A 21,945-nucleotide genomic window follows, 5' to 3' on the forward strand; every position below is an offset into this window, starting at 1 on the left:
GTTATTTTCAAAAACAAACTGCCGATTACTAGAACATTCTTCTAAGATTTCATTATGATGTATTTTCAGGATAAGGAGAGTTCAAGAAGGGCTCTAACAAAGTGAGAGAGTGGCATGGACATATATACACTACCAAATGTAAAACTGATAGCTAGTGGGAAGCAGCCGCATAGCACAGGGAGATCAGCTTGGTGCTTTGTGACCACCTAAAGGGGTGGGATAAGGAGGGTGGGAGGGAGACGCAAGAGGGAAGAGATATGGGGATATATGTATATGTATAGCTGATTCACTTTGTTATAAAGCAGAAACTAACACACCATTGTAAAGCAATTATACTCCAATAAAGATGTTTAAAAAAAAAAAAAAAAGAAGGGCTCTGGAGAAAATAAATGAACAGTTTGTTGTCCTGCACTTCCAACCCATTCCTGAAGATTTCTTTCTTTGTTCGATTTTTGATATTGAATATAATTTGGTGTGAGAAATTAGATCCATCTATTCAAAGGACTATAGTGGCCATGAATATATTTTTCATCGTTTATAAATGAATCCAGTGGTACAGACTGTTGTTGGTAGTAGCATTTCTCAAACTTTTTGATCTCAGGATCCCTTTACATTCTTAGAAGTTTTTGAGACCCTAAAGAGCACTTGCTTGTGTGAGTCTATTGATATTTACCATATTAGCTGTTAAAGCTGAGACATTTTTTAAATTATCAGTTTATTTTTAAAAACTCATATTAGCATTAATAACATAAATAACAGTTTATGAAAAATAACTAGTTTCCTAAACAAAAAAAATTTAGTGAGAAGAGTAACATTGGTCTGCATTTTTTGCAGATGTCTTTAATATTTGGTTTAATAGAAGAAGTCTAGATTCTTTTACTTGAATCTATATTCAGTTTGCCACATTACATTGTTTTGGCTGAAGTATATGAAGTGTATGAAGAAAATATGATAGTTTTGACCTCACAGACCCTCTGAAAGGATCTTAGGGATCCACCCCCAGGGTTCCGCAGACCACATTTTGAAAACCATGGGTTTACAGGAATGTTCACTATATTGTCACTAAATTGTCAAAAAGTGTTCATGCACTTAAAACTCTAGGTTTATATTCCCTTGAATTTGGTAGCTATTTAAGATGATGAGTTGCACTATTAGTTATACCAGTATCCTGCTGAGGTGATAACCGAGGTCATTATCTTTGCTTCTCTTCTCTTTCTTCAGGTGACCTAGTGGTTCTCGATGGCACTCCCACTGCCGGCTGGCTGCAGGGCCGGAGCTGCTGGGGTGCCCGGGGCTTCTTCCCGTCCTCATGTGTTAGGGAGCTCTGCCTCTCCTCACAGAGTCGGCAGTGGCACTCACAGAGTGCCCTTCTCCAGATTCCCGAGTATTCAATGGGACAAGCCCGGGCACTGATGGGGCTCTCTGCCCAGCTGGATGAGGAGCTGGACTTCAGAGAAGGGGATGTGATTACCATTATTGGAGTTCCTGAACCAGGCTGGTTTGAAGGGGAGTTAGAGGGTCGAAGAGGCATTTTTCCGGAAGGTTTTGTAGAGCTTTTGGGGCCCCTGAGGACTGTGGATGAGTCCGTAAGTTCTGGAAATTGCGATGACTGCATTACTAACGGTGAAGTAGATACCAACACAGGAGAAGAGAGACAGCCAGAAGAGGAAGGCGAGCAGCCAGCCACCTACGGGATTGCCCTCTACAGATTCCAAGCCCTGGAGCCAAATGAGTTGGATTTCGAAGTAGGCGATAAAATCCGAATCCTGGGGACCCTGGAAGATGGCTGGCTAGAAGGATCACTGAAGGGCAGGACAGGCATCTTTCCTTACCGCTTTGTAAAGTTATGTCCTCAAGCAAGGGTGGAGGAAACCATGGATCTGCCGCAGGAAAGCAGCCTCACCAACATCCCTGACACATCTTTGGATTGTTCGGAGAACTCCTTAGAAGTGGAAGGAACAAGACATGAATCTCCTGAGTATAAAGCAGAGAAGTCCAACTCAGTTATTTCTGAAACATCCACTTCCCCACTGGAGCATCTGACTTCTGAGTATGAAGAAGACAAAAACTCTCACTGGAACACGGGCACCTCAGAAGGGCCCCCAAGAAGCACAGGTTCAGGGCACGAACAGCTTCTTGCCAAATACTCTTCCACAAAGGATCCTTCAGAGGTGGTCAATGGTGTTGCGTCCCAAACTCCAGTACCTTTTCATCCCGAATTGCAGAAAAACCAGTATTATTCTATAGGAGGAGGAAGCAACCCCCGCCCCGACCAGTACTCTGACCCTCTTCCTCTAGAAGCAAGGACTAGAGACTACTCCAGCCTACCTCCCAGAAGAACATACTCCCAGCCGAAAACCCTTCAGAAGCCAGTGCCACCTCTTCACAGCACCTTTTCCCGTTTAGCCTCCAGGGCAGTCAGACCCAGCCAGTTGAGCCCTCAACTCCAGGGCATGGCGCGGTGTGTGAAAAAGCACCTCACACCCAAAGAAAATGCTTCCAGCTTTTGCTCTGCATCAGAGAGATCAGAGATGAAGCCTGGTCTGCAAGACAAGGCACCTGCTGTGGAAGCAATGGCACTTTCACAGGGAGACGGCAACACGGACCTGGATTCTAAGTTGACACAACAACTGATAGAGTTTGAGAAGAGCTTGTCAGGGCCTGGCACAGAACCAGATAAAATTTTGCGCCACTTTTCAATCATGGACTTTAACTCCGAAAAGGATATTTTTCGAGGTTCCTCGAAGCTAATCATCCAGCAGGAGCTGCCCGAGAGGAGAAAGGCTCTAAGGCCACCGCCACCCCGTCCCTGTACTCCAGCATCCACTGCTCCCCATTTGCCAGTGGACCAGAACCTGAGACCGGAACCACCCTTGGCAATGCGACCGTCTCGCCCCGCTCCCCTGCCTCCCTCGGCCCAGCAGAGGACGAATGCAGTACCCCCGAAGCTTCTAACCTGTAACCGTCCTGGCTGGGAGACCCTAGAAAAGGAGGGCCCTGAGAACATGGAGAAGACTTTGGACCAGACTTCCCAGTGTCCCTTAGTCTTGGTGAGGATTCAGGAGATGGAACAGGACTTGGATATGTGCTGCAGGGCTCAAGAAGAGCTGAACTTACTGCTGGAGGAGAAGCAAGAGGAATCACTAAGGGCAGAGACCCCTGAGAATCTTGAGTTCTACGAGAGTAACATTGAGAGTTTGAACATGGAACTCCAGCAACTTAGAGGTAAGTGATGAGGAGATAGTATATACTTGTTTCTTGACACCGGCAAGTCCAAGTAACAGCCTACCCAGGTTTTTAGGGATATGTTACCATCTATGATGGACAATTAAGGAATGGTTTGCTTTTTATTACCTAATTTCTCACTCTGTCACCACAATTAGATGGCTCTGTCTGAATGTATCCTATGACCACTATAGCCTTCTAACTCCATTTGCTGCTCAGGTAAAAAAGCTCAGACCTCAGTGACATTTATACCTCCTGTACCTCTGTGACATCCGTAGCAGTTGTGCAGATGGAAGTCCCCAGATATAACTTTCTTTAACCAGACTCTGCTCAGGACTGACGACTTCCAGGCTAAGACTCGTGAGAAAATGATATGTTGTATCTTTGTGGTCCAGGGACTAAGTTTCAATAATAATAATAATAACAAACATTTATTAATGTATTAATAAGCATTTGTCACAAAGAATCTTCACAGCTACCTTGAAGGTACTGGGTTAATTCATATGGCTACTTTATAGATGAGGAAACCAAGACTTGTAGAGATTAAGTAGCTTGCTAAGGGAACCGGGAATTGAGCCCATGTCTTTAACTACTATGGTTTACTGGTTCCCACCTTGCACATTCAAAAATTCAAATGCTGTCTCTTAACTTGGGGGTGACCAGGCTCTGGAGACTTCATTTGTATTCACCAGCCTATCAGGAGAAATAATTTATAAAGTAGGAAGAAGAAAAGAGTGAGATAATAGCAACTGGTCTAGGGCCTGAGGAGAGCATGACTGCATGCCCTTTGGCATGCGTGCCAGAGAGCTCTGAACCTACATGTCCTTAGGAAGTCGATAATAAAAAGCACTCTGTGGATCTAGGCGTTGCAGGATCCTAATAAATAAAAACAAGGTAATGGTGGCCCAGAGAGACCAAATCAAGATGGCAGACCAAGTACACATACCAACTTCCCCTTGTCCCTTAGATCTCTAAAAGTGAACGAAAAAAATAATAATAAAAAATTCCAGGAAGAAAGAGTATTATCAGAAGGCCAGAAATTGAGTAATTTTCTGAAAGATGGAAAGCAGACGGATTACAGAAAGAGAGGAAACCTCTGTCTAAAATATGCTCAGGCAAGAATTGCTGTGCAAGTGGGCACAGTTGTGCAGGAACTCCAAACTCAGAGGCGTGGCCCTGGGAGGGTGTCCTGGAGCACATGCAGGGTGATGAATTAGGGACCAGCCAGGTCACTGGGCCCCTGGGTCATTTGTGCTCAACAGGGCAGTGGTGACATTTGCTCTCAAGGTAAAGCACAAGGGTGAGCACTTAGATATGTCCTCAAGAGGGTGTTCATTTAATATGAGTATCTGAACTCTTGGGGAATGCCAGATACCTTGACGATTTCAGAGTGCCCGAAAAGGAATCCTGAGGGAACTTTGGCTCAGCGCTACATCCTCAAAGCCATAGCAAGCCCCAGATTCTCCATCACCTTCCATACATACGAGTTTTGAGATATACTTGTAAACTGTTCTTGCATTAGATATACAGGTGACAGAACAAAACTCTCCCAAATTCCAGGTAGCAAGAATTTCTCAATAATGATACTTATTAGAATTAGTAGTGTTCCAGAGAAATATTATGTCTTCCTTGCATAAAAACAGTGTGCAGTGTTTTTAAAGGACTATATGGAGTAATGGACTGGTACTGAGGGATGAAACTGGTATTCTTTTTTATTCGATTGACCTTCTTTTTCAGAACTAATTTAACAATTCAGCTGGTGTTCTTAGTATGTTTTTTGGGTTTTTTTTGAGTTCTAAAAGTTTAATGCTGTGAAAGACCTGCAGTAGGTGTGTATAGTCTTAATCAGGAAACTTTTCTTTATTTGCATTCACCAAATACAGCATTGGCTGTGTTAATATTGACTTGATTGCTTTTCAATAGGTGTATTATTTATATCAATTGCTAGTATGATGAAAGTACTTATTTCTTGCAATCACTGACAGTTCCTCTTAAGGTCATCTTTTTCTGTCTTCATAAAAAGTATATCCAGCAATATAAGCAGTCCCTTGAAAGAGGGAGAATTAATCAGTTTGAGCACCAGGCTTTACCCCTCCAATCCAGTCCCATACAATCTCTAACCTTGAAATTTAAGGCATAAGATTTAAAGAACTTTCGATACAGTATTTATCTAATCCTGATTGAGATTATATTTAGTTGTTTATATGCCTCTTGAAAATTTGAAGCCTAATGAGAAGACAGATACTGTACATTAGTTGGTTTGTCATTTCCCACACACCTGGTATAGTGTCCAACAGGTAGTAGACTCAGTAAATACTTGGTGAATTGAATTTAGTTTAACTGAATGAAATTGAAGTTTCTGGTCTACCTTCCAGAACTTTCAAAGATCTCCTTCCTCTGTTGTTACTTTGAACTTGGACTACTGGAGAGCTAAGGACTGTCGGTGCTGAGATGCTGGTCCCCTTGTCAGACACAGTTAATGGTAGCAAAATAGTCCAGTGTTGTGCCAGACCCAAAATTAGGTTTTATTGTAGCTATTGCTCCTCCTTCCTCCTCTTTTTTTTTTTTTCTTCTTTTTTAAAATAAGAAAATGAATGGACAAATGCCTAGCTATGCTTATCACATGGTAGGCATTTAATAGGGGTTTGAGAAATTAGAAGAAAATATAATTAAGACGCACTTCTTTTTTTTTATTTTTTTAATTAATTAATTTATTTTTGGCTGTGTTAGGTCTTGGGTCTTTGTTGCTGTGCACAGGCTTTCTCCAGTTGAGGCGAGCAGGGGCTACTCTTCATTGAGGTGCGCAGGCCTCTCACCGCGGTGGCTTCTCCCGTTGCGGAGCGCGGGCTCTAGGCACGTGGGCTTCAGTAGTCGCGGCACGCAGTTTCGGTAGTTGTGACTCGCAGGCTGTAGGAGCGCAGGCTCAGTAGTTGTGGCACACGGGCTTAGTTGCTTCACGGCATGTGGGATCTTCCCGGACCGGGGCTTGAACCCATGTCCCCTGCATTGGCAGGCGGACTCCCAACCACTGCGCCACCAGGGAAACCCCAAGAAGCACTTTTAATTTGCAAGACTTAAGTATAAGAAGAAAGGGTATGACTTTATTTACTTGAACTGTAGTCAACTGACTGCTCTGGTTTGTGCTTGGTGGTTTTAAAGCAGGATACACGTGACTGTTTTGTTTACATTCAGCTCCACCTTATGCATATAAGTGTGAATCTAGTTAGATCAACAGGGAATACATTGAATGGATTCAATTTAAGTATAGGACGGTATATAGATTTACGTATAGCTCACACCTAAATATATATAGCCTTTATACTATTCTTCATATTGCTCCTTCTTAAAACTCTGGAATTATGATGTCATGAGGACTCATTTCCTAGAAGCTCTACTTTTTTTTCAAATCTGATATGTTACCTTTTATAGTTTTCTGTTTCCAGTAGGTATCTTTCAGCTTGTTTTTTATTTTCTTTACCTATGGTAAGAATAGTTATTTTATAGTCTGCATATGATAATTCCAAGATATTAAGTCTTAATGGGACTGTTTTTGGTGTCACATGGTTCTCATTCATGTGGTCTAGACTCCTTGTGTGTCTGGTTACCTTTTACTGTGTGCTAGTCATAGTATTTGGAAAACATTAAGACTGGAGATAAAGGCACCTGTCTCCAGAGAGGATTTGCACTTATTTCTGTCAGCTGCTTCTGGTCAGCTAATGTTTCCAAATTCCTGAAGGATAGTAATCTTTGAGATTCAGGAACAAGAAATTGGAATTCCTGGTAATTCCTAAAATTATAAATTATTCTGTATTTTTTTTAAAAACTCTTATTTACATGTTCTTAAGTAATAACAGTAATGACTGTAATAATCAACAGTGAACAATTTTCCTGTGTTAGGATTATACTAAAAGTTTCAGAGATTTTATGTATATATACACATATATATGAAATAAATGAATAATTTTTTATTATTATGAACCAAAATATTATGAGATTATATATTTTAATGACATGTAAAATTATTCTCTACCTGATAATAAACTTTGAAATATTTTTTACTTTTTACTTTAAAATAATTTTGGATTTATAGAGAAGTTGCAGAGATAGTAGAGTTCCCCTAACCCTAATATCTTACATAACTCAAAAATATTTATCAAAATTAGAAAATTAACATGATACTAGACATCTGATAATATAAAACATTAAAAGAAGGGAATATTAACACAAAATAAATGTTAAATAAAAATAATTTAAAAACTGTAAAATCATACCACAAATATTTAGTATTTAAAAGTGATTTTTAAAACAAAATTTTAAATACACAAAGTATTAGTTGCCCTATCTGATGGGATTGATCTTTGTTTTGTGACTAATATTCCAGACATAGAAAAAAGTTTCCTTTGATGTTGGTTGAGTGTTAAGAATGTATCCAAAAACATCTTCAGGTGGGGCCATTAGGGTACATGTTGCTTTGCATAAGCTCATAATCTTTCTTTTTTTTTTTTGTACAGACAGGTTTTCGTTTTTTATTTTCTAGCGACTATTTGCACTGAGTATTTCTTTTTTAAAAATCTTAATGAAGTATAGGTGATTTACAATGTTGTGTTAATTTCTGCTGTACAGCAAAGTGATTCAGTTATACATATGTATTCTTATATTCTTTTTTTTTTAAATTAATTTATTAATTTATTTGTGGCTGCATTGGGTCTTCGTTGCTGCACACGGGCTTTCTCTAGTTGCAGCGAGCGGGGGACACTCTTCGTTGCAGTGAGCAGGTTTCTCATTGTAGTGGCTTCTCTTGTTGTGGAGCATGGGCTCTAGGCGCACAGGCTTCAGCAGTTGTGGCAAACAGGCTCAGTAATTGTGGCTCACGGGCTCTAGAGTGCTGGATCAATAGTTGTGGCGCATGGGCTTAGCTGCTCCGTGGCATGTGGGATCTTCCCGGACCAGGGCTCAAACCCATGTCTCCTGCATTGGCAGGCGGATTCTTAACCACTGCGCTAACAGGGAAGTCCCTTATATTCTTTTTTAACAGTGAAAATATTTTGTCTACTTGCTCTGATTTTGACTTTGCCATTGGAATCAATATTGTTTTGCTAATTCAAATTTTAGACAATAAATTTGTGACAATATTCACATCTTTAAAAAATTTTTTAATTGAAATAATTAACATACAATATGATGTTAATTTCAGGTAATACAATATAATGATTCAATATTAATATTCACATCTCTGCATTTCTCTTGTTAAAATACTTACAAAGAACTATAACCTATAGCAAATACAAACACTGGAAAACACTGAGGAAACATTTTTGAGTAGTATTAAAATAATGGAACATTTGCCTCTGAGTGAGATTCAACACTACACAGAATCATGTGTCGGAATTGCCAATTTAAGGACTTATTTTACTTCTAAAATTTGATATTTCTTGGACCATCACTTACAAGGTTTATATAAAATATACTGTGCAAATAAGCTTATTAGTATTTATTTTATTTGCAAGAGTGACTCACTGTTAGCACACAGGGCCATGAACACACGTGCTTTATAAACACATTCATAACATAGCAACAGTTAAAAGCAATACTAACTAATTAGATCCTAGTCACTTTTCTCCTATGTACTTTTGTCCCGGTCAACCTTAATCTTTACTCTGTGGGTCAGTATTTTCTGCTCTTGCTTTCAACTTGACACTGGTAGATTCTTTTAAACCAGCAATGTCTCTACATTTATTGTTAAGCTTTATTCTCACAGAGAATTATAGTATTTTCTCCTTTTTTTCCAGATTTCTTGGCTGATTTTTTTCTTATGATTCAGAAAGACATATAAATTCCCTTAGTAACGCTGAGGAGGAATTCCCATATGGAAACGATATCATTCTCAGTCCACCTCCACCTTAAACTAATTTCAAGGCTTAAAGTACCTTGGACGGTGACGGTATTAGAGCCCGAGATGTAATTTTGCAGGAGGGCTGGTCCAGTTCTGATTCTCTCTCAGGAGTCTCTGGAATCTTAGCTTATTATAGAAAAGGTCTCCTTTTAGACTCCTTACCTTGCCTTGGGCTTTGGGTTTTTGACCTCTTCTCCCCAGAGGGCCATTGAAACAAAAGCTGAGTTTTCTGGGACTGGTAGATGCCCCAGGGCATTGTAGTTTCTGTGGTTATTTACCTCTCTGGATTCTAGTTTTCCTTTTGGTTTTGGCCTGTACTCTACCATCTTGTCATTGTGTTGATAGCTTTTTAAAAATAGTTCGTCTAACTTTTTAAGCTTTCTTTCTGTGAGTTGGTTGGCCTAAACTTCAATTATTGGAAATAGAAAGTCCATTATTAGTAGTTTTAGATAAGCCAGTGTTTGGCTATGTCTGAGAATTAAGAGTTTTAAGTTTGGAATTATCATGTAGAGTCAGGGTAGAATACTAGGAGGCATTTTTGAGTATAGTGTGTTGGGGAATGATATGTCATTGTAGGCTTCAGGATGGTATCGAGTCAATCACTCATTCATCCAGCAAATGTTGGTTAAGTTTTTACCATGTGCCAGGCACTGTGTTAAGGGCAGGGTATATAGTAATAAACATAGATGTGTTGTCTGCCTTCCAGGAGCTTCTGGTCAAATGAGTTGCTAATTAATAAGTAGAAGTCCAATATCTAAAACACAGTACCTTTTACTAGTTTGGGAAAGAATTCTTACACCTGAGGCATTCCAAGGAGTCTTCAGAGTAAAAAATTGCTTAATAATTTAAGCATATAATAATAATTGAGTTCCCTGGTGGCCTAGTGGTTAGGATTCCGGGCTTTCACTGTCATGGCCCGGGTTTAATCCCTGGTCGGGGAACTGAGATCCTGCAAGCTGCGGGGCATGGCCAAAACAAAACCAAAACCAAAAATGGTACCTTCAAATCTGATAAATAGTTTGGCTTCTGAAGCAGTAGAAATATTCAGGGTTAGTCCACAGACTTTTCAGATTTACCAGTACAAGTTACTTTTAGAAGTCCTTATTAGAACTACATCCTGTGGCCCTGAGAGAATCTCATTTTAGCATATCATAGTCCTTTTCTACCTCGAGGAGAGGTTCACATGCCTGAATTGGACAGTTAGGGTTGTACATTCATTTCTTTACTCAGCAAACATTTCTTCAGCACATAGTATGACCCAGGCACTGGCTATACACTGATTAATAAAAAGGATATAGTCATAGTATCATTCATATTTGTGTATCTTTGAAACTCTAGTGATCATACTGATATTGACCTCTGTATTTAATCACACTGTCTCTCTGTCTTGCTGCCTTTGAATTATGGCCATAGTTAATTTCCGCATGGGCCAAGACCCTGTTGTTCTAAATCAGTGCAGTGGATGGTAAATTGTAGAGTCAGCCTCTTCCGCATCAGGAACCTTGCTCCTAAACGTCTCCCCTTAAGGTAATGCCAGGAAGAAGGTTGACCAGAGACTCTCGGGGTAATTTTTAATTTGAATTTTAAATGACTGTTGCACATCAAATCAGAATATGTTTTTCAGGAAAGTAACATTTTCACCAAGATATTGGGTGAGATCTAAGGTCCACTAAAGAGAGCCATTAGGTTAACCAGTTGGAAAATGACTGATATGGAATAATAACATCTTTACACTGAAGTGATACATAATATTCCAGACAGATTTTTAAAAATTGAAAGTATAGGGCTTCCCTGGTGGCGCAGTGGTTGAGAATCTGCCTGCCAATGCAGGGGACATGGGTTTGAGCCCTGGTCTGGGAAGATCCCACATGCCGTGGAGCAACTGGGCCCGTGAGCCACAATTACTGAGCCTGCGCGTCTGGAGCCTGTGCTCCGCAACAAGAGAAGCCGCGATAGTGAGAGGCCCCCGCTTGCCACAACTAGAGGAAGCCCTCGCACAGAAACGAAGACCCAACACAGCCAAAAATAAATACATAAATAATTTAAAAAAAAAAAAATTTGAAAGTATAGTTTTTCTACATACAGAAGCAATTTATTATTCTGAAGACTCCTTGGAATGCCTCAGGTATAAGAATTCTTTCCCAAACTAGTAAAAGGTAATAGAGTTTAAAAGGTAAAACGTTTTGTGGTCTTTCAAGATATAAAAGTTCATGTAAAAGAAATAATGATTTTTCTTTCTAGTTTGTCAGTACATAAGAAAAAACCCAATATCCTCGGCCTTTGTAACATCTAGTTCAGGGTGTTGGCTCGGTAAAAATTAGCTCAGTTACTTGTAATGGATTTTATCTTGGTATAAATCCATAAAACAGCAACCATAGTCAGAAGCCATTCAGAGTCCATGTTGATTCAGGACAGAAGCTAGTTTTCCTTTTAGGAGACAGGGTTTAATGTATGTCAAGAAACGTAGCTAGGAATGGTTAACTTACTTATAATTAGCCCATGACTCATTAGTCTTTGCAGTTTGTAGTGTGGCTTTGTGAACATTTCTTCACCTCAGCTCCAGGCAGAGGGGTGAAGAAACTGGAATAGCTCCAGGGACTTCAAGTATGGGTTTCAGATTTCACCCAGGCTTTGCAGCACTTAGTGAAAGGACCTACCTCTAGCTAGCCTCCTGCCTCAGCCACAGGCATTCCTGCTGCCACTGGCTACCTGAGCGTGTTGACTACTGCTGTTCACTTTACCAGATGTAGCAAGACCCCAAAGATGAAAAACTCTGGGGCAGTCATTTATTCAATAAATACTGTTGAGCTGCTGCTATATTCCAGGCAGTGTTCTAGAGTTACAGCAGTGATCTCTGCCCCCATGGGGAGAGACAAACAATAAAAATATACGTATTATTAGGAGGCAAAAGAACCTATGGAATCAGGCAAGTGACTTTCGAGTGAAGATCTGAATGATTGTAGGAAGCCAGCCAAGCCATTTTGGGGGTTGGGGGAGATTATTTCAGGCAGCTAGAACAGCAGGTATAAGAGTGTGCCTGTTGTTTGAGGAATAGCAAGGAGGCCAGTTCAACTCGAGAAAAGGCATGGGCTTTGTAGCCCATCATTCGGAGTAAGACGAGAAGCCCCAGGAAGGTTCTGAGCAGGGGAGCAACATGATCTGACTTAGAACTTTACAGAGTCACTCTGGCTGTGGCGTTGAGAAAAGACAGAAGTGCAGAGGCAGAGAGACCAGGCTACTGTAATGATCCAGGCAAGAGGTGATGGTAGCTTGCACCAGGATGGCAGAGTGGGGTTGAGGAGAAGTGATCAGTTATTTTGAGCATCATATATAAGGTATATTTGAGTTGGAGCCAGTAGGACTTGCTGGTGGATTGGATGTGAGGCGAAAGAGATGAGGATGACCCTGAGATTGAGCAACTGGAAGGATTGGAGTTGCCAGTAATTTCTCAACTAATGGTGAAGAGTGCAGGAGACGCTGGTTGGTGGGGGAGGTGGGACGAGGCAGAGGTCAACTGCACAATTTGATACACGGGCCAGAGTTCAGAGGAGTTAGGCCTGGAGACATAAATTTGGGACAAATGAATTTTGACAGCACATAGACATAAATTCTTTCAGCACATAGACGTTATTTAAAGTCATGACATTTAATGAGATTACTTAAAAAAACAAAAAAAGTATAGATAGAGAAAAAGAGAAGAGGCCCAGGGAGTGCGCTGTCTGGAAGATAGGAACTGAAAGAGTAGGATGATGACAGCAATTATAAATAATTGAGCGCTTATACTTTGTCAAACAATGTGCTAGGTGCTTTTATACACTTTTCCCAGTTCCCAAAATTGTCTACATCTGACAGATGAGAAAACTGAGGTTTGCCCAAAGTCTCACAGTTGGTAAGTGGGAGAGCCAGGATTCAGATTCAGGTGGGTTTCACTGTACAGCTTTATGTACATTCTCACTGTGCCACAGTGAAGTGCCAGCGTGTTTTGACTTAAGGAGGGATTGCTTGACCTCTGAGAGTGGGTGGTAGGAAGCAACAGTTGGAAAACTCAGATCTGCAAGTGCTCAAGGTGGAAGGGGATCCCAACTGACTCTTGCCAACTTACTTCCAAAATAATTTATGCAAACAATAACATTTTTAGTACTCTCACTGGTTGAAAACTATTTGCTAAATTACATATATCTGTGGATTTAAGAGCATATATGTATGTATTGACATATATATATATATATTTTTTGACATATATATTTTTTAAATATTTAATCCTTCCTCACAGATATACTTTTGACTGTTGGCTTATCATGAAGTTACTTAAGTTTCCAAAGTGTTTACTCATTCATACTAGTAACATCCCCAAGCTGCTCACGGTTTCCAGTTTCTCTGTTTGAACCCTCACCTAACTCACCTTTAAGTTCATCATAAGGTTTAAACTCTAAAACATCTTGAATGCTTCTCACAGCCCTGTCCATTTAGAACATTTACATCCTTCAAAGTATATCAGATCCCCCCAACACCTCTTATTTTCCTGTATTGCAGTCTTTATTTTTTTTTTTTACAGTGCTCTCAGACTCTTTTCTCTGTGTTTCTGCCTTCCCCCTATCCCAATCAGTTGTCTTTTCATTAGTCCATAGTCTCTTCCTTTACTGGGGAACTTACTTTTTGATCTTAAGTATCTGTCTTCTCCCTCATTTCCAGACCCTCTTCCCACTTAGCTGGAGGCTGTTGCTGTATTGATAATCCTTGAGTTACTTTAACCTTAATGATAGGGTCTTCTTTACAACTCCTCCTAATTAACCCTTAGGCTGAGAGGCAGCTGCACTAAGAGTGGAAACCACATTCCTAGTCAAGGAATTTCTTGAATTCCTACTGTGTGCTAGGTAACTGGGTACAAAGGAAAAGACCTGGGGCAGCCAATGTTTAGGAATGTGGAAGACAAGGGAGATGAACTAGCAAAGGAAAAGGAGCAGCCAGTCAAGTGAAGGAAGAGCTTTAAGAAAGAGAAAGTGACTGTGTCCAGAAGCTACTGAGAGGCCAAGTAAGATGAAGTCTCAGAAATGACCATTGGATTGGATGACCTTGTCAAGGGCAGTTTCAGTAAAGTGACAGCAAAGGGATAAAAGCCTTATTGGAATGGATTAAAGATAGAGTGAGAGGTAAGGAAATGGAGGCATTGAGTATTTGGCTTGCTCAAGTCTTTCAAAGCAGAAGTTGTTTGTAAGATGGGAAACAGGACTTCCCTGGTGGCACAGTGGTTAAGAATCCGCCTGCCAATGCAGCGGACACGGGTTCGAGCCCTGGTCTGGGAAGATCCCACATGCCACGGAGCAACTAAGCCCGTGCGCCACAACTACTGAGCCTGCGCTCTAGAGCCCACAGGCCACAACTACTGAGCCCGCGTGCCACAACTACTGAAGCCCGCGTGCCTAGAGCCCGTGCTCCACAGCAAGAGAAGCCACCGCAACGAGAAGCCCACGCACCGCAACAAAGAGTAGCCCCCGCTCACCGCAACTAGAGAAAGCCCGTGTGTAGCAACGAAGACCCAATGCAGCCAAAAATAAATAAATAAATAAAATTTTTAAAAAGATGGGAAACATTCATAGGCTCATGAGACTGATGGTTAGAGTGGGCACACTGAAGAGCAGGAGAGGGAGGGCCTAATTGCCGAAACAAAGTCTTTGAGGGGTCAGGAGGGAGTGGATCAGTGAACCAACAGAGAGATTGGCCTGTTATCAGCAGAGACAGTTCTTCCATTCTAACAAGAGGGAAAGCAGAGCAGATGGTTACAGATGCAGGTAGGATGGTAGATTTGATGGTGAAAAGATGAAGAAACAGGCTTAGAGAGCTTAAGTAACTTTCCCAAGATTATATAGCTAGTTAGTGGCAGAGTCAGGATTCAAAAAAAAGCACAAACAAGTACACTCCATCATGGTCTAATTAAGGGGTGGACCACTGCCGAGGCAAGTGTGCGCACACCTCGCCCCACGCTGCCGTTCCGTCTTTGTCTCCAGTCTGCTTTTAACTTGTAAGCTCTCCTGCCCTCTGCTTCGCATCTAGCATGTGCCCAATAAATATGACCACCATCAACTCATTAAACATGGGAGTACCTCTTGTGCCCCATGTACAGAGCTGTGCTGGAGATTGGACGTGGTCCTTGCCCTCAAGCTTTCAGTGTAATAAAAGGAGGTAAACAAGTATAATAAAGTAACAGGTAAGATGAGAGGGATATTTGCATGGTGCTCTGGAAAATAGCAAGAACTATGGGAATCAGAGAGTGTCATTGGGGCCGAGTTAGAAAGTGAGGAGGAGTTGATCATCAGGCTGGAGGAACCACATGGGCAGTTACAGAGATACTGTGAAAAGTTTAGGTAGTTACCTGTTCTTACTAGATTTTTGTTTGTTTGTTTACTGTCTCCTCCCTTTTGTTCCTTTACCTTTCCTCTACTTTCTGCCTCTTTTCTCTCATCCTTCAAATCCTGCTGCCCCACCTTCACTTCTAGCATTATGTTCGGAGAATTTCTATCCACGGATGGTCATTGTAGCTGATCACCCACCCTGTAGTAACAAGTAACAAACATCATGGCAGAGTGTGGCTCAGGGCTTTTGAAGAGGGCCTGTGGAATGTGACTTGTATCAAGTGAAATGGAAGATAACTATCTACAAAGCTGTATTTCACCAGTAGGACTAGGACTGAGAAAAATAGGAAAGTTATTCCTCCTTTATGCTCCTCGTTCCCTTGGGCCACATTTCTTTGCACACAGATTTATCACATGAAAAGAGCAGCCCATTCACAGCTTTTGATTAGTTCTGGTTCTCAGTAATGAGGCAAACCTGAGGCAGTTTACATTTTTATACAGGCTTTATCTTTAAAGTCCCACAGGCAGTAGGGCTTAGAAAAAGAGAAGAGGGGGTGAGGTGGGGAGAGGGGAGCTCCATATTATAACCAGCTATTCACTCTCCACTCATCCAAAGATCATTTCTTTTTACCTTTGTGTAACCTTTACTACTGGATTGTTTTATAACTAGTATCCTTCTTACCTGTAATTTATCCTCTTTTTATCTGTTCTCTTCGTGGATTTACTAGGTGTGTTTCTTATCATGCTAGCTTTATCAAAGACTTTAAGTTGCCAAAGGAAACTGTTTTCCATAACAGTTAGGGAAAGATATATCTTTACTTTTAACTTAGAAATAAGTAAGATTGTAGAATTTTAGATTTAAAGTGGCAGAGAAACTGTTAACTTCTTCATTTTACGCATAAGAAAACTGACAGCCAGAGAAGTTAAGCATAGCTACAAACTGGTTATTAGCAGAAATTGAACTTCTAGAAGCTAGCTGTCCTGATTCCTCCTCCCGTGTGCCCTCTTTTACACTGTTCCTCTGTATACTCATAGTCAAAGCTGTCCTCCCAAATTACGTTGTCATCCTATTGGTTTGTGAACCAAATCACAGTCTTTATCGGGTTTAGGCAGTAGGTTTTAGATGACTGAGCCAGTCGATACTGGACAGTCTTTCTGTGACTGTGCTGGTACCAGTGCTCATCGCAGTTGGGTGGTGAGGATCAGCACTGGGGCAGGGTGGAAGTAGGCCAGGACTGGAGACAAAGACGGAACGGCAGCGTGGGGCGAGGTGTGCGCACACTTGCCTCAGCAGTGGTCCACCCCTGAATTAGACCATGATGGAGTGTACTTGTTTGTTTACTTGGTTTGAGGGAAATTAAGGCTTTCCTATGTTTTTGAGATACTCCTCTGAGTCTAGCGCCGTGAAGTCAGACAGATCTGGGTTCAAATTATGGCCCCTCCTTGTACTGGTTTATGTGATCTTGGACAGGTTTTTCAAAGTCTCAGAGATTCTTTCGTTATCTGTGGTAAAATAAAGATAATATAATATCCTCCTTACAGTTAGTGAAGATCAAAGAACATTTATATCAACTTCCTAGCCCCTCATCCTGATCCTGGCACTTAATACACACTTGACAACGCGGCAGCTGCCAGGGCTGTTGCTACTACTGCAACAGAACTATGGAACAAAAACCTTTGCATGAAAATCAGATTTAAAAATCTAGAGGTTCATTCAGTAACTATTAGTGTGGAGCCTAAAAGGTGTGTAACAGCACATTAGGTATTTGAGGAAAGGAAAAAGGAGTTGCAAGGAAAATAGAAGCATGGATTTTTAAAACTGAAGGAATCAAAGATGTCATTGAGGCCAGCTGCCTCATTTTATAGTTGGGTCGGTTGAGTCCCAGAGAGAATAAGTGGTTTACCCAAGAGTAAACATCTCATTATTGACAAAGCATATAACCCTGGTCTCCTTAGGGTGCCTTACATTGTTTCACAAATAGGGATTAGATAAAAGTTCAAGGATACTTGATAGATGACCAGATAGCTAAAAGAGTAATCTTACTAAAGACTCTCTTAGCATGTCACTCCCCTATTCAGAAACCTTCAGTGACTCTTTATTATCCATTGAATAAAATAAGTGGCATTCGAGTCCCTTGGGATCTGCTGCAACCTACCCCTCCAGCATGATCCCTGTTACTTTTTCCACATGTATTCTTTCAGAGTGTTCCCCATTACCTAGTTCTCCATATGTGGAAAGTCTTTGGAAACCCTGCTTATGCTTGAAGGCACAGCTCAAATGCTACCACTTCCATGAAACCTCCAGTTGTCCCACCAGGGACTTCTGCTTTGTTGCCATTGCCATTGGTGTTTGTTACAGCACTTTTCACGTGCAGTCTTACTTACTTGATAGTGTGTTGCTCCTGCATCGTAAGAGGCAGAGACCAACTTCATCCTTTTCTCTTCCACAGTGCTTCACATAAAATAATCTAATGTTTGATGAATTCACAATGGTACTTTTATACCCACCTTTCTGATTTCCAGCCTCATTCTCCAGTTCCTAAATATGCTATATGAATTAGATGGAAAAGAGATTTAGGAGATGAATGGTTTTGATGCTTCTCTGGCATGACAAGTATCAAGGAAAGTGTGAAAGCATACATAACTGTATTCCTCTGGGAAAGAGTTTTTAACCCTATAAAATTAACCATACACCAGATCAGAATAAAAGATGTACTTTTTCTTTCCTGAGTGGGATAAGCCAGTGTGTCTGCAGACAGGAGCTTGAACAGCTTGTGATTTGAGTATACACTAACGGGTAACCTGAATCCCATAAAAGCAAAGCTCTCAAAGGCGGAAGAGTCCTGCCTCTAACTAAAGGGAAGGGAGTTCCCGAAGAGTTTCAGATGTCCAAGGAGAGTAGAAAGCCAAACTCGAAGGACAGGTAGTGGAGGTCCCGTTTGAGCTGCACATGAAGGCATTTATTCATACCCCTGATTGATTACTAAAGGATTAAAGAGGCAGATGAGACGGTTACATGATCTTACCTGGGGCTTTGAAAGGGGGCTGTTTCTCTTTCACTCTGCTTTTTCTGCAAAAAAATGTTTCTTACCTTCAGCTCATAAAGCAGCCAAGCCAGTTTGACCAGCTTGAGGGAAACACCAAACAAAACTGCCAACTCCAATCACGTGAACGCTAGTTACTAATTACCTTCTGGGCTCCCTGGGGAAAGATAGAGCAGCTCACTGATTGGATCCTGAGGTCGAAATAACCTCACATCTCCCCGTGCTCCAACTGGAGTAGCAAGAAGAACATTTAAAGTGCTTTGGGAGACATTTTAAGACACTTTAAGAAGGACAGATTCAGCCTTAGGCTACACTGCACCTGTCCACATCTCAGCTCAACCCAGGCCCATGGAAGAGAGCGATAAAGCGTGTGTCTTTGAGCACAGTGAATATGTGTGAAACCCACGAGATGAGGAAAGAAAGAGAACTGGAGGAGAAAGGGCACTGGAGCTCCAGCTGGGAGTGTGAAGATTGCAGGAATCTACAGAAAAGGGACGTTACAGCGCTGGATGGACTTTACAGAGAAGGTGACTTGGATTCCAGATACCAGACCACAGGGCAGAATCGGCCCTACAGAAAAAGGCATTGTGGATACTGGGATTTTGAGCAGAGTGAACCAAGCTGTATGGACAATGAGGAATCAAAGGAAAGTAGAAAGGACTGTATGTACCACGGAAGTGTGACTCCAGGCTGTAATGATTATAAGAATTCAGAAAACGTAGATTATGGGAATCCAAACCCTGCGACTAAGGATGATTCGTTTGCAGGAAGCCCAGATGTAACCTGGAAAGCTGGAGGATATGGGGAGACGAATGGCTGCGTAAATCGTAAGAATCTGAATCGTAATCCTGAGGACTCTAAAGAAACTGGACAATGGACTGGCTACAGGGGTTTGGATGATTCTGTGGAGAATTTTGGTCAGCTTCAACACCGGCATGTAGACCGTAGGAATTTTAATTACAATCTTGAGGATTGTAAAGAAACTAATTTTTATTATAGAGACCTCAATGATTTATATCACGTTCCTGGGAATTATACTAATGGTCAGTCTGCGGACTTCCCAGACTTGAATGGTGTCAGTGAAGGTAATGAATTTGTCAAATACTGTGACAGGGACAGGAATGTTTATCAAAATGATAAAATCGATCTCAAAGTGAAGACTCATGCCGGGGATCAGAGTAATTTTGATATGGAGAATAGAGGCTCTGATACTCTATTTGCAAACTGTGAATATAAATTTCAGAATTACAGAGGAACAGATTCTCTCCACCAGATGAAGACTTTGGAGTGTAATGGCATTGACAGACTAGGAATGATGGCACCTGGGAGCAGAGGGGTCATCCCGGAGGGTCTGTGGAATCAGGGGACCGGGGGGAACCAAGGAGAACATCATCGTGGCATTCCTTGGGACACTTCATTAGAGAAGAATAGCTGGCATTTAGAGGAAGAGAGAAAATTAAATGGCCTGGAGACTTGGAAAAGGAATAGCTGCTTCCGCAGCACAGCACCCAGCACCCTGAGACGCTCAGAATTTGTGCAAAACAGGAAGAGAGCCCAAGGTATGAACTCAGCCAGCCTTCTTAGAGGATAAGACCTGGAAATAGATAAAAGGGGTGATGGTTCTACCAGGTACCAGGTACATTTGTATACTTAAGGAACCTGGCCCCCAAAATTCTTATTAAGTGTATCTTGAGTGAGAACAGCCTTAGAGATTTAATTCTTCTGGGCGGCACGTCACAGAGCGAGTGTGTGCATAGTGCTGTAAATTTGCGACATGGCTTTCAAAATCAGACTGTCGTCATGGGAACTCTCCTTTACCTTTCTTGGTTTTTGTCAGGGTCTCTAATCCCAGGTATCTTTCCTTTTTTACTTTAATATCTTTTGTTTGTCTTATGGAGATGGCAAGTTCTTTACCAGGGCACCAAGTGAAAACTTTTTTTCCTGGCATCTTCTTTCTCTCAATCCCTGCACTTTAGACATTAGGGGGAAGGAAGACTTAACTTGTTTTATAGTTTGTTCATTCCTTGACATTCAGGAATCTTAAGTGAATGGTGAGCACTAAAACCCTTGTGGAAATGAGAAGATTATTTATATTCTTCATGGTGCTTTGTACATGTTAGGTATTCAGATGGCTTCATCTCACTGAGCTTTAACTAAGGTATCTGTAAAATGGGGATATTAAAGAGTCTTTCATCATTAGAGGTTCTTTCTTTCTTGCCAGTTTGTCTTCTCTTCTCCAGGTCTCAAATGAACTATGTTTATTTTATTTTGTTGTTGTTCCTGTTAAATCTTTAATTTTTTTTTTTTTTAAATATGTGTTATACTCATGCCAAGCAGACTTTCTGGTTTTGGCCAATTTGGGGGGAGTCCAGCATATGATGATAGGAGAAGGATTAGAGTCAGAAAATGTGAACGTTCTGGAAAATCCATGTCACACCTTCCTCCCAAGTGAAGCTTTCTCATCCAGGTCTCCTTCAGAATAGGCCCACCGGTTAGATTTGTGGTGGGGGCCACTGAAAACATAAGTCCCTGGTGTGATTCTGGAACCGCCAGTGGTTTATCCAGTGGTCTTTCAACACAGGCTTGACTTAACTTGAATTTCCAGGGCACCATTTTGGACAAAGCAGGCTTTCTACCTGTATTTATAAAGATAAGAATGAAACCCGGCTTTAGTTGGGAGGCTGAGATATTTAGCAGCTAGGTGTTTTTTCCTAGGTGCATTTTTGCTCTGAAATGATAGGGATTGGATGACTTCTAAATTCCTTCCAGCTCAAAAAAAAAATCTGATCCTGTGATTCCTTAGGTTAGTTTTTGCATCGTTCCTTTTCCCTTCCCCCACAGCCATTCCTTAGATGAACTTTGTTTCCTATCTTTAGTTCCTTATTGTATTAAGCCTTCTAATTGTGTTTATTCTGTTTGACTTAGGAGTCAAACCCTTCTCTCTGGAGTGTTGTAATATGCCCTATGAGCTCTCTGAAATCAGCTCAGTTCCACCTTATACCATTTCCATTTTTACAACTCTCTCTCTACTTGAGGACTTAACTTTTGATAGTATATTCATATTGACACCCCTTTTTATACCGCTAATATCCTCCTTGACTTGTAACAAAATCTTAGTCTGTTCCAGAGATCTTTTTGTTTTCCGATGTTCTTTGCTAGCTGTTTTACAGCACATGTGCCACTGCCCTTCCTGAAAGTTACACAGTCACAACAGTTGATTACAGAAAGGAAACAAGCTTTGGAGTTGGTCTTCTGCCTTGAATTCACATCTCAGCTCCACCATTTACTAACAGTGTAACTTTAGGTGAATTACTTAGCTTCTCTGAGCTTTGGATTTCTTATTTGTAAAATGAAGATGATCATACCTGTCTCATAGTGAGATAATATAAATAAAACACTTAATCACATGTCTGGAACATAGTAGGTGCTCATA

At 41.1% G+C, this 21,945-nt stretch overlaps 2 protein-coding genes across 13 annotated transcripts in view; one reads left to right on the plus strand and one right to left on the minus strand.

The window, feature by feature from the left end:
* The window catches only part of ABCC2 (ATP binding cassette subfamily C member 2), a 291,675-nt gene that overhangs the window by 139,579 nt on the left and 130,151 nt on the right, over positions 1-21,945 (minus strand). The gene's annotated exons all lie outside the window — the stretch shown is intronic.
* Positions 1-21,945, plus strand: part of DNMBP (dynamin binding protein) — a 149,314-nt gene that overhangs the window by 49,315 nt on the left and 78,054 nt on the right. For 11 of the 12 annotated variants that reach the window (XR_014253454.1, XM_082425075.1, XM_082425076.1 and 8 more), the window contains one exon: positions 1,222-3,225. Coding sequence is in view for 11 of the 12 variants with exons in the window: in XM_082425075.1 (XP_082281201.1) it covers positions 1,222-3,225 (2,004 nt within the window). In the remaining variant the exon portion in view is untranslated. Of the gene's footprint in view, positions 1-1,221; positions 3,226-15,131; positions 20,072-21,945 lie in introns of those variants that run through there. The other variant, XM_082425069.1, reaches the window with a different exon arrangement.

The sequence above is a fragment of the Balaenoptera physalus genome, assembly GCF_965194825.1.
Source record: "Balaenoptera physalus genome assembly, chromosome: 14".
In the NCBI taxonomy this organism is placed as follows: Eukaryota; Metazoa; Chordata; class Mammalia; order Artiodactyla; family Balaenopteridae; genus Balaenoptera; species Balaenoptera physalus.